The sequence below is a fragment of the Manacus candei genome, unplaced genomic scaffold, assembly GCF_025592945.1.
Source record: "Manacus candei isolate 608988 ecotype Guabito, Panama unplaced genomic scaffold, ASM2559294v1 h1tg000015l, whole genome shotgun sequence".
In the NCBI taxonomy this organism is placed as follows: domain Eukaryota; kingdom Metazoa; phylum Chordata; class Aves; order Passeriformes; family Pipridae; genus Manacus; species Manacus candei.
The window spans coordinates 7,526,485-7,542,043 of record NW_026138063.1 but is presented as its reverse complement, the minus strand read 5'-3'; the positions used below and the strand labels follow the sequence as shown (position 1 = coordinate 7,542,043).

Below are 15,559 nucleotides of genomic sequence, written 5' to 3'. Positions count from 1 at the left end.
AAATTAAATCTACTGAAGCCAAAAAGAATATGGAACACTTGCAAATATATACAAAAGAGCAGATTTATACAAATGTAACTGATGTGGTCCATTATACTAAAAAATTATCCTAAACAGTAAAGGCTAAAGACCAGGCCAGATGGGGTTCTGAGTAGCCTGGTCTAGTAGAAGGTGTCCCTGCCTGTGGCAGGGGGCTGGAACTAGATGGTCTTTAAGGTCTATTCCAACTCAAACCGTCCTATGATTCCATTATAAGAATGAGCTTTTAATTGTCCAAGACAGCTGAACTTCAAATTACATCTAGAAGTAATTATTTACTAATGCACTCCACTTTCATTTTTGTAATTACAATATTCTTACAATATTAGAGTAGAAAAGTCCATTCTCCACGTTAACAGTACATGTCAGAGAATTAGGAATATCTTTTAAGAGCATGCTCATAATACCTCAATTTTAAGAATTTGCTTCCTGAAGGTTTCCAAATTGTGTGATAAATAAGGGGCTAAATGAAGGGACAGCAGCATAATCCTCTCTAAATGGGTTTATATGATGCTACTAATGCTGCTTTTATATGATGCTGTTAATGCTGGGTTTGCAGCATTAACAGACTTTAGTATTTCAGATGAGACCATTCTAAAGCTGAAAGTGCATGCAGAGGCCATCTCCAGGTCAGGGACATGAAGTTATTTTGCAGTAACACTGCCTCATCTACTATTGCCATTGTCTGATAAGCAGCAGACTACCCTTTTTAGGGAATAAAAATAAGGGGGTAAACATATTCTACTATACAATGTTAAAAATAGAGTCTTATTCTAGCAAGTAAGTACACCAAGATTCAGAACCCTTTGTTACAAAGAACATACAGCACAAGAGAGACAGGATGAATTTCGGGTCAAGGATATGGCATAAAGCCCCTTTATGACTAAAGAGCTATAACAGTCCTACTCTGCCTCCATTCACTGTAGAAAGGACTCAAACCTTATCTTGAATAATAAATAGTATCAAGGGTATCAAATGTTTGTATCATGGTGGGAATCAAATGCTTGTATTACAGGAAGGGCTAAATCTATCCTGGCAACATTCAGAATGGAGACTGGAAAGAACTTGCATAGAAAATAAGTCCTAAAGGTATTTTTCAATCATAAACTATCCTGATTTGTTGTTTTCAAACCTATCATCTAGTATGATATATTTAAAATCTACAGGTCTTATCACAGGTGATGAGAAAGTGACAGTAATCTGCTTCAAAACAAACCCAGATCACAACCCTCTATCTACCCTTGGATACTTTTTTGTTCCATTCATTCTCTGCCTCACCATCTTTCTATCCTTTTACATGTCAGAATCACATATGTTGGGATTAAATGTGTTTTAGCATTTCATGTTAACAAAAAAATTCCATTCCTTTTGATAGGATTTGAGCAAGGTGTTTAACAAATGAGCCAAAGAAAAACAAAAATCCTAAACAGAATTTAATCTTGTATTATTCTACACAAATCATGAAAGAATCTGTATGAAAGAATTAACTGAGGACAAGAATTTTGATCACATAATGTTTAAACCAGATTTATAGAATTCAAATCCTGAGATTTTCATCCTAATCTTCCATGTGAATTAATAGTGATGACAATGCATTACATACTGTCTTTGATGCCCAAGCTGTTTTCCTTCACAAACAAAATCAGAACAATCAAAATAAGTAATTTTAGAACTAACACAATTTTAAAGTGGTTCTGGAATTGGGTACCTAGCAAGAGACACATACCAATTCATTTACTTAAATACATATCCTATTTTTCAAAACAGTATGCAGAATTTTATCTGATTCTGAAATAACAGGTTATCTGAACAGTCATCCTTATTCAATATTATTTCACATTTATTAAGCAATATCTTCCTAAGGGCTTTCAGAAAAAGAGTAAAACCATCTTTACCATGACAATAAGCAATGTGGACTCTCAATTTGGTAATGCAGAAGCCAGAGGAAGCAACAGACAACAATTATGTCCCTCCAACAGTTTTGATAAAAATTTCTGTTGGATTCATTACTAGTGTGACAGTTCTTTTCTCAGCAGAAAACCACAGTTTCAGGAATTAAATGATCTTCAAACTCTCATACAATTGTAACTATAGGATAAGATCAGATTAGTATGCATGCAGAGCCGCCTTCTAGCTCTGTAAGAGATTTCTTTATCTTTTAAATTGCATTTATTTCTTTGCCTTTCTTTTTCTCCTTCTAAATGTCTGATGAGTCTCTGACCAATCTAGAGATAGAAATTATTGGGCTAATGGGACCTAATTCCTTTCGGTTACACAGGTGTACAACTGTGAAGTGAATGGTTTTATAATGATATCTGGAACAAGAACAACAAAGTCTGCAAATGCTGGAAAAAAATACACATTTTCTTCTATGTCCCAGGCAGGAAGAGTAGAGATTATACCATTTCGACATCTGAACCTGCATCACTTTCTTTTAAAAGAAGAAATTGCATGATATTCCAGACACAGTTATACTTCTAGTTGTCTGTTACTCATACTTCAAAGTATCACCATACACTTTTCTGAGTCTGGTCCCAAGTGAAGTAATAAAAAAAGAGAACCAACCCAGAGACTGACCTCATCCCAGAGATCACTCACATTTTTCCTGAGATTGAAGACAGGCTGCTACTGGGTACTTGGAGACTACCTTTTACATAAGGCCAAAATGTTGCCACATCTATGATTTTATTTTTAGGAAACGTTAGTGATATCAAGGTACAACAGGTTCTGGAAAGAACCAGTTTGTTTGGGTTTTTTTTGTTGTAAATAAAGAGGAACTTTTGGGCTGGAACTTTTTGCCATGCCTCACTCCACATTTTTCTCTAGTCAACACTGCCTTTGCTATATTAATATCAATAAATTAGTGGTTTGACTCTAAGGACAACAGAACCGAGAGTACAGGAACATTTCTAACAGTAGCAGAGTTAAAGGTAGAGATAATAAAAAAGCAGGTCCATGCAAAACTGTCAAAAGAAAGATTCCCAATATCTCTAAACATTTGTGACAAGCATGTAAAAAGTAAAATGTTTTTCTCATGCTTTGTAGTTCAAGCCATTATCTGAGTTTAAATAAACACAGCTATTAATTTCAGTGAGGATTACCCTTTTGCTACACCCATAAAACAGTTTCTATAAGGTAGGTTCAGAAACAGATGTCTTGTAATCATCAGTTAAATCAAAACAATGTTCTATATTCTGGATTTCCTACGAAGACTACTCTCCTAAGTAAGAGGGAATTGGTGATAAGCCTCTGATTTTTCCACATAAAATACCACCACCTCTCAGTTTATTTTCGTTGTTTGTCCTAAACAGACTGCAGACTTAGTAAATGTTCTCTGAGCATTTGATGAAACAGAACCATAAAAATTGTGTAGCAGGAGGTGAGAAGCCCCTACCACTTCAAAGAACAATAAATCATGTGCTGGGAGGAAGTCACTGAGTGAAACTCATCGTTCACACAATATGAGTGCAGTAAACACACATTTAAACAACGGACAGTACATTAGTCACCAATTGTTTGTTTTCAAAGTGATCTGAACTCCTTGAATTTCACTTGGACTAATACTAGAGGAATGTCTTATTCTAATTCATTACACACATTTTCATAGCAATATAGCAATTAATAGCAACTAATTCTGTTCTATGTATGTTATGCCTGGGGCTCAAAATACTGAAGTCAACATAAAATGAATCCAAATTATGGGAGAGAAAATACTTTAGTATTAACTCTCTGCTAAAGACTACCAAACAAATTTGAAATTGCCAGTTGCTAAGTCCAATGATTTCGCAGAGTTCCCTGGTACAGACTACGCAGAGGTGAAAGAAATTTTGCAGCTACTCCCTAAAATCTTTCAAGTCATACACCATTGTGCAGTCAAAGGACTCACCCCTTTGATAACGAAGTTCCAAATTGCCAAGAAGTCAACCAAATCAGGGCTAAAAAAATAGTTACTACATATTCACAGTGGTCTTATTAAAAGATGACACACAGAGAGAAAGAAGTGCAAAACCTCTCATCCAAGCCTTCTATCACAAGCAGATATATTATATAACTGCTTCAGAAAAGGATCAGAACCTTAAATAACCTTTAAGTAGTTAGTTCTGTCCCAGACCTCCCTCTTCTTACCAACCTTTCTCTATATTTCAGGCTGGATTTGCTATTTACACTTACATCATAATTATTGTTCCAACATTACAGAGTGTTATCCTGCTCAAAACATACACTCTAAAGAAAAAATTTTGTCTTAAGAGGGAAAAAAAACTAGTTTCACATCCTACTCCTCCTATTACCCTGCAGGAATAGAAGTTTACAGAGAATGAGTGAGATTTGACAGAATTGTGTATTAATTTCCAGTCATAATTTGTGTTCAGATGCGTTAAGTACAATAAGTTTGCACAAGTTCTTAAAGGCAAAATGGGTCTTGTAGAGCTTCCACCAGTGATTCTTTGGAAGTTGTCCCACTTGGTCTTCAGAATGAATCTACAGGTTCCAGAATGAGACAATTTTTAAGGGATCACAAATAATGCAACAGTTACTGACAGTCAATTAGCAGAAAACTTACAGTGCCATTTCAATACAAATGCTTCTTAAACTGGAATGTAATTTAACTACAGGATTGACATTTAAATGGACACAAGACACAACCCAGTGAGGGTAAATGTGGATATTTATGCTGATTACCTATCAGCTCTTGTCTCTTTCTTTGCCAATTTTCTTGCATGCAGTAAAGTCTTCCCTTTTAAATGATCTTAAATGATCTTCAAACTCTCATACGGTTGTACCTGTAGGATAAGATCAGATTAGAACTTAAACACTGAAATCTGCTATTCTGTCAGTGTAAGAATGAAAAAAAAAAGGAATGAAAGATGAGTAGCACACTTTGCACTCAGCTAATGTGGATTTAGCTGCCTTACTGTAAATTGCTTCTTAGGCAAGTCTTCCTATAACTGCTTCCTTCTCTGTAGCCAACACCGTCTGCATTTCATCCTAATCTTATAAGAATGAACTCCTAAAGGTCTTGAGTCAAAAGAGCTTGGATCATCCCTAACAGAAAGCTTGATAAGAGGTTTCAAAGGATGCGAGTACAACATGGAAATACTAGGTCAGGTCCTGAAAGCTGTCCCTGACAATGCTGCTTCCAGTTCAGGACATAGAGCTTGTTCACCCGTCTCCTCACCACAGTCAGCTGACCACTGCCTGAAGGAATTATGTTTACAGACCTTAAATATGTATCTCACTTTATTAAGCTCATAATAAAAAACTGACAAGAGCTTTAATGAAGCAGAATTTTCTGTTTCAATACGGATCTTGTATTGGTTCACAGAACTGCCTCACCATATGTTTTCTCACTGTTTTTAGTCATATATAAGATACAACATCACTAGAAGACAGTAGAAAAGTATAGATGAAAAGAAAGACATATGGGGAAAACATGAATAGAAAAGCCTGAGGAGGGAAAAATATGAAGTAATCAACAGATCCTACGTGAAATCAAGAGCTCACTGTTGTATTGTGGACACCTGAACTCTCATGGAGCCATGGCATAGCTGCATGTGCTCATTTTGAGAGGTAGAAATCTTAGTGCTGCATAATTTAAAACAGTAAAGTCAAGTTTGTCCCTTCATTTGTTATTTTTAAATTGCACAAAGCACAAAGACTTGTGGAGCATAAAGCCATTTTGAATAGGCTGCTTAATTGGTACTGTAAGTCTAATACATCAGCTGCTGGGAGATCTGGAGAGCAGCCAAGCCTCCCAAATTCAACACATACAGCAGCTCTGTCTGTTCTTTCTCCCAGCACAGGAGGATGACAGCTACTGCAGCTTAAAGTTATCACTAAACTTTTGAAAGTTTTTTTTTGTAAAAACCTTCCCAACATATTAAAGATATTTAAAGAGCAGAGCGATGCTTCAAGATATCCTGGACTGATGGATTTTCTTGCTTTTCTTTTGTTTTTAAACACTACCATTCAATAGCCCAATGAGAAAATTCAGGATAGATAGTCACTTTTTTCAGCATTATACCAATAAATTATATGGAATTATATTCATTATATTCATAAACAACAAGCTGTCACTTTGTTTATCCTCAGTTAGAAAGGAGAGAGGACACATGAAATCAGTAATTCTGTCATACCTGTGTCAGCACTGTCTGCAGAACACCTTTTTATGTCAAATTCCTTTACAAGGAAAGCTGTCCTGAAAATTCTACTTTCCAAAAGCTTAAATTCAGACGTGTCCATTTTGAGATGATTTCCAATGGCTCGGGGAATAGTGATGCATTGTAGTGTGTCAATTAAAGCTGAAACACCTTGGTAGAATCTTGGAAAATAAATGGAACAGCACAGGTCTATACAAAAAAAAAATTTCTTTCTCCATGTATACATAGTTTTTTAAAAAAAGAAAAATTTAATCACTCCATTTGTTTCTGTTCACTTTCTCACAAGAATAAGTGGTATAAATATTCCTGAAAAGTGAGTTTGGGACTCAAGTACCTTAATATTTGTCAAGAACAAACTTCTAACAATGATATGGATTTAGATAAAAATCCTTTCATTGCCTAGGTGATGACAAAGAAGTTCTGCAATTAATCACTGCAGTTTAAATACTGTTGTCCAAATGTTAAACATTTACAAAACACTGGCTACTGGCTTTTCAGAAAGAGCAGCTGCCAAAAAATAGAGTATTTCTTTACAAAATCCTACTAAATCAGCATACTCCCGTGGAAATGTCTATTCCTATCCATTATCTGATACCAAAGGATAAACCTAGAGAAATTGTTATTAAGTTTTGAAGCCAATTGTCTTATAAATATTTAGTATCAAGGAAATACTCTGAACTCTACTCCTTATTTTACTTTGGAAATACCACCTAAAGGAACTGTTGTATTTTTTTATTGTATCAAATGATGAAATACTGGCAGGTTTCTCAGTTTTTCTCAAGAAGTATGTTCCATTAAAACAAATAATATATTTTTTCCTTCATCAATTCACATTTGTCTTTATTTGTACATGGGTTGCCATGTTCTGCATCACAGTTTTTTTCCATCTATATATTGCAAACAAATAGGGAGTTACAAAATCTATTTACTAAATTATTAAATTGATGTTTACATGAGAAAGTAACTTACCTTGCAAATCTCCACTATCAAAAAACTTTTAATTTTAAAGTCCTGGCAAGTGTAAAATTAGCTGTTACAGAATTACAGGGTTTGAGCAATAAACTACTGTACCAGACAAATTCATATAGCATTTTTACTTGCTAAGAAACAGCACTTAATATTGAAGGAGGCCAAGTAAACAGCACCTGCAATAATTCTTCAATGATTATTGCAATAAATGTGCTAGAGATTTTCATTTCAATTGCAGTTCACAACAATAACAAGGTTGTCCTGACCATAGAAAAACATTTTTTATTGCTCTCCAATTCTTCTGCCTAATCACTTAGGCAAGGATTGACTACATAGTGTTCACTACAGTGAACAGAGACCAAAATTTTCCATCTTACATACCTTACATTGGACAAAAATATCCATATCACCAGAATAACAAACTGCATTTTCCAATGAATTGGTCACCTGTGTATCTCTCCAGCAGAATCTGAGAATTTAAGCTATTTCACTGCATTGGCTTTCTCTTTGGTATCCAGGAAATTGCTGCTAAGTTCTAGTTTCAAAATCATATTTTACATACCATAGGCTGAGTAGCCAGAAATAAGTCAACCTTACAAGCAATCTTTTAGGAAAGTTAAAAGAAAGATCTAGTGAAAAAAAAAAATAAGGTAGCATCGAACCACTTGCTTTGACTGGCAAATATACAAAGTCTGCACATAAAAAATAGCACAGAGGTATCTATTTCCCATTGCCCCATACCCACTTCAAAGTGATGAGACAGATTTTATATGTGTTGTCAACCACTCCCAGGGTTTTGCAGCTACGTGTGTGGAAGATTAACAGCAGGCACTAATACCAGTATCATGACTCTTTTCAGGCAGTAGGTGAAACCTTGAAGAAAAAGTGGCTCTGTCTTCAAAAAAGTGACCTGACCTTTGCTTTGGTGGGTTTTTACTCTGCAAGAAATAAAAAGCACTGCATGCTTTCCAATGCATCCTCTCTACCTGATAAAATATTTTGTTCTATCACTCAGCACAAAAGGACTACATTTTGTAAAGATCCCGTAGCATGCTGTTAGTGCTAGCTAACGATAGCTCATGTGTCATACTGGAAACAAGCTTCATAGACCTGGAATATGTCATATGAATCATGAACAAACACGTAATTGGCCAAGAACCTTTGATATGCTTACCAATTAGAAGTAATTCTCATTGAACTTAATGTATTTAATTTTACAATGACTTTGCAGTTCTTTGGATATCAAAGGCATCACAAATCCAGCATGCTTATCATTTGTGACACTTCTGCTCTGAGAATTTCTTGCAGCATGCAAAGAACTCTCTGTAGGGTACCTGTGATGTGTTGCACAAGCAAGCTAATCTAATATTGACCTAATGATCAATAAAGTCTGTTTAGAACCTGCAATAGTTCATACTGGTTTTACCTGCAATTGATGAAATGTTTCTGAAACATCGTGTAGCTCAGTATAAGCAATAGCAGGGGGTTATCTGACACAGAATACACTGCTAGTGAAAGTGATTCTTGGATATGATGTCATACTAAAGCACCCCTTCTGTTAGTAGACTTTTAAGTATTCAGACATATTTAAGTCCAGTGTAAAATATTTCTTTTATGGAGCCAGATCCTGCACTCTGTGCACAGTCAAAACTTCCATGGAAATAGTGGAAGCCTTTAAAGTATAATAATAAGGACATGCCCAGGGTCACTGGCACAACACAGCTCTGCTGTGATGCTTTATGTGTGCACTCCAACTTTCTCTGTGACTTGCAAGAGGTGGAGATCAAAAAGATGAAAAATCAAGACAGAAATCGATGCAAATTCAAGATGATAGATACCCTCATTAAATAAAAATGAGGAGCATCAAACAGAGTATGGCACATAACGGTGCTTTTTTTTTTTTTGGCTAATATATATTAAATAACGTTAGCATATCTTAACTTTATCCTGAAGATTTACAATGTATTCAGTGAATTTTAAGAAAAGTAAAATTTTAAAAAAGAATCCTTGCATTAAGTTCAACAACAATGATCATTTTGGGGAGAACCGTAGCAATGTCTGTGATGGCAGGATTTGGCTCCGCATGTTCTTTTAGCAAAAACACAGACTGTTTATACTATGTAAATTGCTTTTTTAAATGTTACTAGAGCTATAAACACTGTGGGTCCAGATTATACATTCAAATTTCAAGGAGAGTTTGCCTCAGTGAACCACAAGGAACTGTACTTTATTTGCAAAATCAGCTTGATGATATTGATATTGATGATATTGAGGAAAAAAAAACCAAAAAAAAAATGCAAAAAACCAAATCAAATGGAAAAAATCAGGTGTTTTGGATATAAATTTTGGGGTAACTAAAATTAAATGAAGGGGCTGATCCTCCAGCCCTTACTCCTATGGAAATCCTATCCTACCATCAGCGGACTTCCAGCAGGTCTTGCCTCAGCAGGACAGTGCCGGATTCCTGTTGACTTCACTGGGGCAACTCTAACGAGCCACCAGACCACAGTTAGACCCCAACCGCCTCCTTAACTGTCGGGTTCACAGAAAATTTGTTATTATCCTTATTTTTCACCAATGTGTGTGTATTCTGCTTATGACCAAGCTTCGCTTCCAGCCGCAGGCGCCGCCGGTGTCCCGCCGGGATGGTTCGGGGTGCGTGTGCGCGGGGGGCGGCGGTTCCCGCTCACTGCTGACTGGAGCCATTGTTGATTTCGCTGTTGTAGGGCAAAGGCGCTAGGGCGGCCGATAAGGCTGTGGCCATGGTGATGAAGGAGATTCCGAGGGAGGAGTCTGCAGAAGAAAAGCCCCTCCTCACTGTGGCATCACAGGTGGGCGGAGCGCGGGGCTCTGAGGAGGCCGCGGGCGCTGCGCGAGTCCCACGCCCCACGCGAGGCATCCCGCGCCAGGGGCATCCCAGTGCTTCACTGGCGGGGGAAACTAATGGGGGGGCTAGATGTTTCCACATGAAAAATTAAACAGAAATGCATTTTTCCCCCAGTTTCAGTTACCAAAAAGTTATTCTAAACCGACTTAAAATTACGGTTCTAATTCATGCGATCGATATTCATGCCACAAATACTCATTTGCAATTCATATATATAATATTCACATCAATGCATATGTAAAATAAGAAACAGTCAGTTCACAATAGTATCATTTTCGATATCTCAGATCCCATTCCTAAATTTTCACTGGGATTCTGTTCCTGATCTGGATCAGAATACATGATTTGCACATCTCATTGCTTTCATTCTACAACTTCAGTTGAAGGAAGGACAAAATGTCCTCCCACTAAACCTTACTCACACCTTGGAGTAGCCACCAAATATTTGGTGGTTCCATTAGTTTCTTAAAGACAGTAACTGAACACTACTGTAAATCACATCACAGCCATCTTGTTACAAGATTGGATTTTATTCTCTTATGTTGCTCACGTACATGAATTTGTTCCCCAAGCAAATGCATTTAGTTTACTGCTGATATTTACTGCACACAAATACTTCCTACTCATCAGGAGGTTTAATGGAAATTGCTGGAAGTTGTTTTTTATGTGAGATCCTTAAACAAAATCCACAATCCTGTTTTACTCCTTTCTTGATTTAGGATAACAGTGACTGTACTTTTAGAAAGCTTTAAGATGCACACACACCAGGACGTACCTCTTTTTCAGAGCATCGCAGATGTGCTGCACTAATACACATTCTAGAAATGCCATCTACTAATTTGGAAACCAGGCCTGGCACCTCCTCCACAGCCCCTGTTGAACACCATATTTTGCTCATGGTGAACTCTAATGTCTATGAAGTAATTGCACAAAGGAAAAAGATGCTCCCTTTAAGGCATCATTTCTAATTTTCTACTAAGTGATTAAAAAGCAACTAGAAACCAACACGGAATGCCGCCCCCTCTAAACCTCATGGTACTCAAAAAAAAAAAAATTAAACACTCAAAAAAATTAACACACAAAACTTCCATTGGCTTCAACAGGGACAGGTGTTCAGCCTGGGTTCATTAAATGTTTAACACACCATTTGTAGTGGCTGTCTGTCAGTCTCCTCAGCAATAGTCTATGATAAATTTTTGAGTAAAATGCTTGTGTCTGTTAGTCAGTGTAATTTCTTCCACTAAACACAAATACCTACTTCCCTGCTATGCACCAAAGGGGTGCAGAAGCCAAAAGGAAGCAGAATCAAGTGAAAAAGTGAGTATTTTCCATAGCCATCTCTGCATCATGTATGTGTGGTGTGCAGTTGTCCGACCATGTTGTATACATCATTTGTACTCTAATTGTCTGGCTGAAGTGTTGGTTTGAGATGCTGTCTGTGTAGTGTGTCCGTGTAAACCTCTCATTCAGACCACCCATGCAAAATATCGCTCTGTTATATTGTGGTATACATTGACCATCACCATCAAAGTGTTTGTCTCTGGTCTTTACATGATGAAACAGATGGATGTGGTTGCTGCTCACAGGGTGAAACACTCCTGTTCCAAACTGGCTACAGACTTCCCAAGCCAGATTAAGTTGAGTCATGAAAATAAAGCCTGATGTTTCCAAAGTTCTCACCATCACCAAGCCCAGTCTATTATATTAGGCAGGCAGGTCTATTATATCAGGAAGTAATTAAATCCTTTAGGTATCCATGCTGCTCCAGCCTTACAACCAGCTAAGCAAAATCCTGAGAGTGAAGTGGAAGGATGAAGCCTAGATAGAGGAGTACTGGGTTTTCTAAAATCTCCCATTTCCAAAATCCATGATAAATGGAGCATTAATCATGTCTGACTGTGGGAGCAGATACCACAGGAAGCATAGTTGGAATCTGATACTCAAAGAAGAGTCTCAATCCTTTTTTTGATAATGATAATGTACGTAGGCCCCTGAATTTGTATTTTAAAATATGTCTCTATGCTCTCTTCCTCTGGAAAATGTTAAAAACATATCCAATACAGAACAAGACAGATAAATACTCATATATTATTGCAGTGCTCCTAGTAAAGCCCAGCTTGTAAAATATGACACTTATTTTTTATATAAATACTGAGAATTAAATTTAAATGAAGTTTCCAATTCCCAGCTTGTTTTATATCATCAGATAATGTTTTATATTATCAGATATTGTTTTATATCATCAGATCTGAGGCAAACATTCAAATAACATGAGCAAAAAAAGTACTGCATACTCCAGTGGGGCCATGGCAATATATGGCAACTGGGAATCTCAATCATCATTCCAACAGTAATGAGTACACTACAGTAAGCAGAGGGGTATTCTTGGTAATTGAATAGGACTCCCAGTATCTATTTTTTGTGATTCTGTCTCCATTACCTTCCATAAAAGTCACTTTCTTCACACTTATTGGTGTGAAAAAGGATTCAGAGGTTGCCAAATTTAATACTTAAGCATCAACAGAGTGAGCTTTCAGCACTTATAGGATTTTATAGAACAAAACTCTATCCATGCTTCTGTCTCCCTTTAGCTTTTTAAAGGTAATTCAGAAGACTGGGACAAATAAAAAAACAGATTTTTTTTTCATATGAATAGAACGTAGAAAATGTGAAAGAAATTTTATTGAAAGTTCAAAGATTAACTGACCATGCAGCTATGAATCAATATACCTCTAACTGAAGCAAAGAAATAAATGAGAAAAATTGTGCATAAGAACTTGATTTTAATTGTAAAATAAGATTTTTGTTTAACTTATTCACAGCTTCTTTGCATTTGTCAGGAGGAAAAAACCTCACTTTGAAATTACTTTCTAATGAGAAATTTAAACCTAAATACCCCCTGAAGTCAAAGTTTAATTGTACAGCCATCTATGAAATTCCCAGTTTACTACAGGTCAGTGAACTTCAAAGGATCTGATTCAATAACACACTTCGATCCAGACTTGTACTTTGAAATATGATTAACTGCTTTATTGAGCAGTAAAAAAGTCCATGATTAAATGCTTTGCCAGACTGATTTTAAACAAACAAATCTCATGGTGTCACAAGTGTTATTTGTCCCAGATTCATCACACCTAATTTAGATTACTCATTAGAGTACACAAATTGGAAAGCTACTCATGGTAGGATCCCTGTAAAGGTAACAGAAAGAAAGACCTGCAAGTGGAGATTCATGTCCCTGACAATGCTGTGGCAAATATACAAATATACCCTGGATTTATATGGAGCAGAAATGGGAGTCCATGAAAAATTCACCAACAGGAAAAAGAAATGCAAAGTATATCTTGAAAGCTATTCCCCGCTTCTGCTTATAACCAAAAAATATAGGAGCTGCCTACTTAGAATTTACAGGACCTACACAGACATTTCTCAGGGCATAGGTTTGATCTCAACCACTTAAAACTTAAAAAGTTAACTTACAGAACACTTAGGGTTTAGAATTTCAGTTGGAATTAAAAAGCTGAAGTTACATTATAAGAAACATACTGAAATTCATCCTCTCCCATGAAAAATGCAGGCTACAGCACACGACAAAAAAGAGATGTTTCATGAGTACACCCCAATTAACTCCACCAGATGCTTAAGATTTTTTATAGTCTCTCTTCAAGGTATTAGTTAGCATTCAGAGTAGGAACTATTTTTTTTTTTAAGTGAACTTCATTTGCATGCCATTAGTTGATCTAAGCAGATTTATGTTTGCTCAAGGGCTTATGAATAAAATACTCAAACATTTCCACTGCCTGAAAGCCACTGTTTTGCTATTTGGGGTTTCATGTGCTTTTATTTATTTATTTTGTTTTATTTTATTTTCGTGGTGGTGGTATGTTTTGGGTTGGGTTTGTTTTTCTTTTTTTGCTTGCTTTGTTGGGTTTTTTTGTTTTGTTCTGGGACTTTTTGTAGCTTTGTTTGGGATTTTTTAGTCTCTGACAGAAGATTTTCCAAATGCTTCAATTTAATTTTATAAAGGAAACAGAGCAAAAATAGCTAATATTCAGCTCCCAATGTTGTTAGGAGATTTTCTGATGTGTGTATCAAGGACTCGCTGCATGAATTTTATTGCATAATCACGGATTTCCATGTAAAGTTGACTGTCCCATTTGAATTCAATCATGTTCATTCTAAGCTTCTCAGTATTAGACTTGCTCTGACTTCCAACCCACGCCATAAATGTTTACTAAATAACATTATAACAGAATGGTGGGATGTTACAGGGAATGTAATTAGCTTCCATTCTCTTTTATAGACAACCAGAACTCACTCCATTTTCACTGACTGAAACACATTAATGTAAAAAAAAGGCAAAAATCAAGCTTTTTAATTACTGTCATTATCTAAATTTGGGCTTCAATAATACACTGTACATTCCAATTTGTCTTCTGAGAACAGTGGCAATTTCCACACTGATCTTAAGAGAACTAGACCTGAGATCACATTTTTTTATTTTTTATTTTTTTAAAGGATTTGTGATAAATTCATGAGCAGTATTTTCCATACATCTCAAATCTCTCTCATTGGATTTATTATAAAATTTTTGAGTAGTTTATCTGGAGACAGTTCATAAGTCCTACTGATAACTCTTTTTTATCTATTATTAAAGCAGGGTAAATACATGAAGAGAAAAAAAAATGCACACTTAGCAGTACAGATATTAATTGGTTCTTTACCTCTAAGTTAAATATTGCTCAACACTTATTGCTTTTAGGGCAGTATGCATAATTTCAGCACAAATATTCTCATGAGTACAATAAAATTTCTTTGACAATATGCTTAAAAGTCATAAATTGGCTGCTTGCCTAAAGTAATACAGATTTCTCTGTCACATAAATTAAATACATTTTGCACGAAATAACAATTTTAATTTGAAATTACCATGGGAATCGGTGGTGTCATTTTTTTAATATAGTAAAAAAATTAACTATACTTTTTCATACATTGTAAAATGCCTCACTATTCCTTAAGGACAGAAAGATTGGACAATTTTTTTTTTTATGCATGATATAATATACCAGTTTAATCCTGGTTTTTACATGAAATAACAGGAGTTTTCAGAAACTTGGTGGCTCTTCATTCATGCATACTCTAAGCAAGAATATACTGTCCTGTTAAAGAGTTGCAAACCATATACTATGGTTCTAGAGTCATTGAACTCTGTTTTTACAGTGAAACTGTTCTACTGAATTGCAATTCACAAACAACTTACGAGTTTCAAGCTCTTCAGTCTACAAAAAACATTCCAAAGCAGCCACATGCACCATAACAGATCCCAACAGAGAAAGGCCATATAATAACAAGGACTTATAGCTTGGTTCCTGCACCTGGCCACAGTAACACATCCACAGCCTTGCTGTAGTTATGCTACAGAACTTTATTTGAAAAGAAAAAAACACAGAAAGGGCAAGAAAAATCTGTGTGATTTTGAAGTTATTACAGCCTACATGCAAAGATA

At 35.9% G+C, this 15,559-nt stretch overlaps 1 protein-coding gene across 4 annotated transcripts in view; it reads left to right on the top strand.

Moving 5' to 3' along the window:
* Positions 1–15,559, top strand: part of PEX5L (peroxisomal biogenesis factor 5 like) — a 100,264-nt gene that overhangs the window by 56,530 nt on the left and 28,175 nt on the right. Inside the window, exons 2-4 of one of the 4 annotated variants that reach the window (XM_051782260.1) lie at positions 8,026–8,091; positions 9,893–9,997; positions 11,332–11,370. The exons of 1 other annotated variant lie outside the window; for it this stretch is intronic. In XM_051782260.1, coding sequence (XP_051638220.1) covers positions 8,026–8,091; positions 9,893–9,997; positions 11,332–11,370 — 210 coding nt within the window. The remainder of the gene's footprint in view (positions 1–8,025; positions 8,092–9,892; positions 9,998–11,331; positions 11,371–15,559) is intronic. 2 more of the 4 variants (XM_051782262.1, XM_051782261.1) reach the window with 2 other exon arrangements.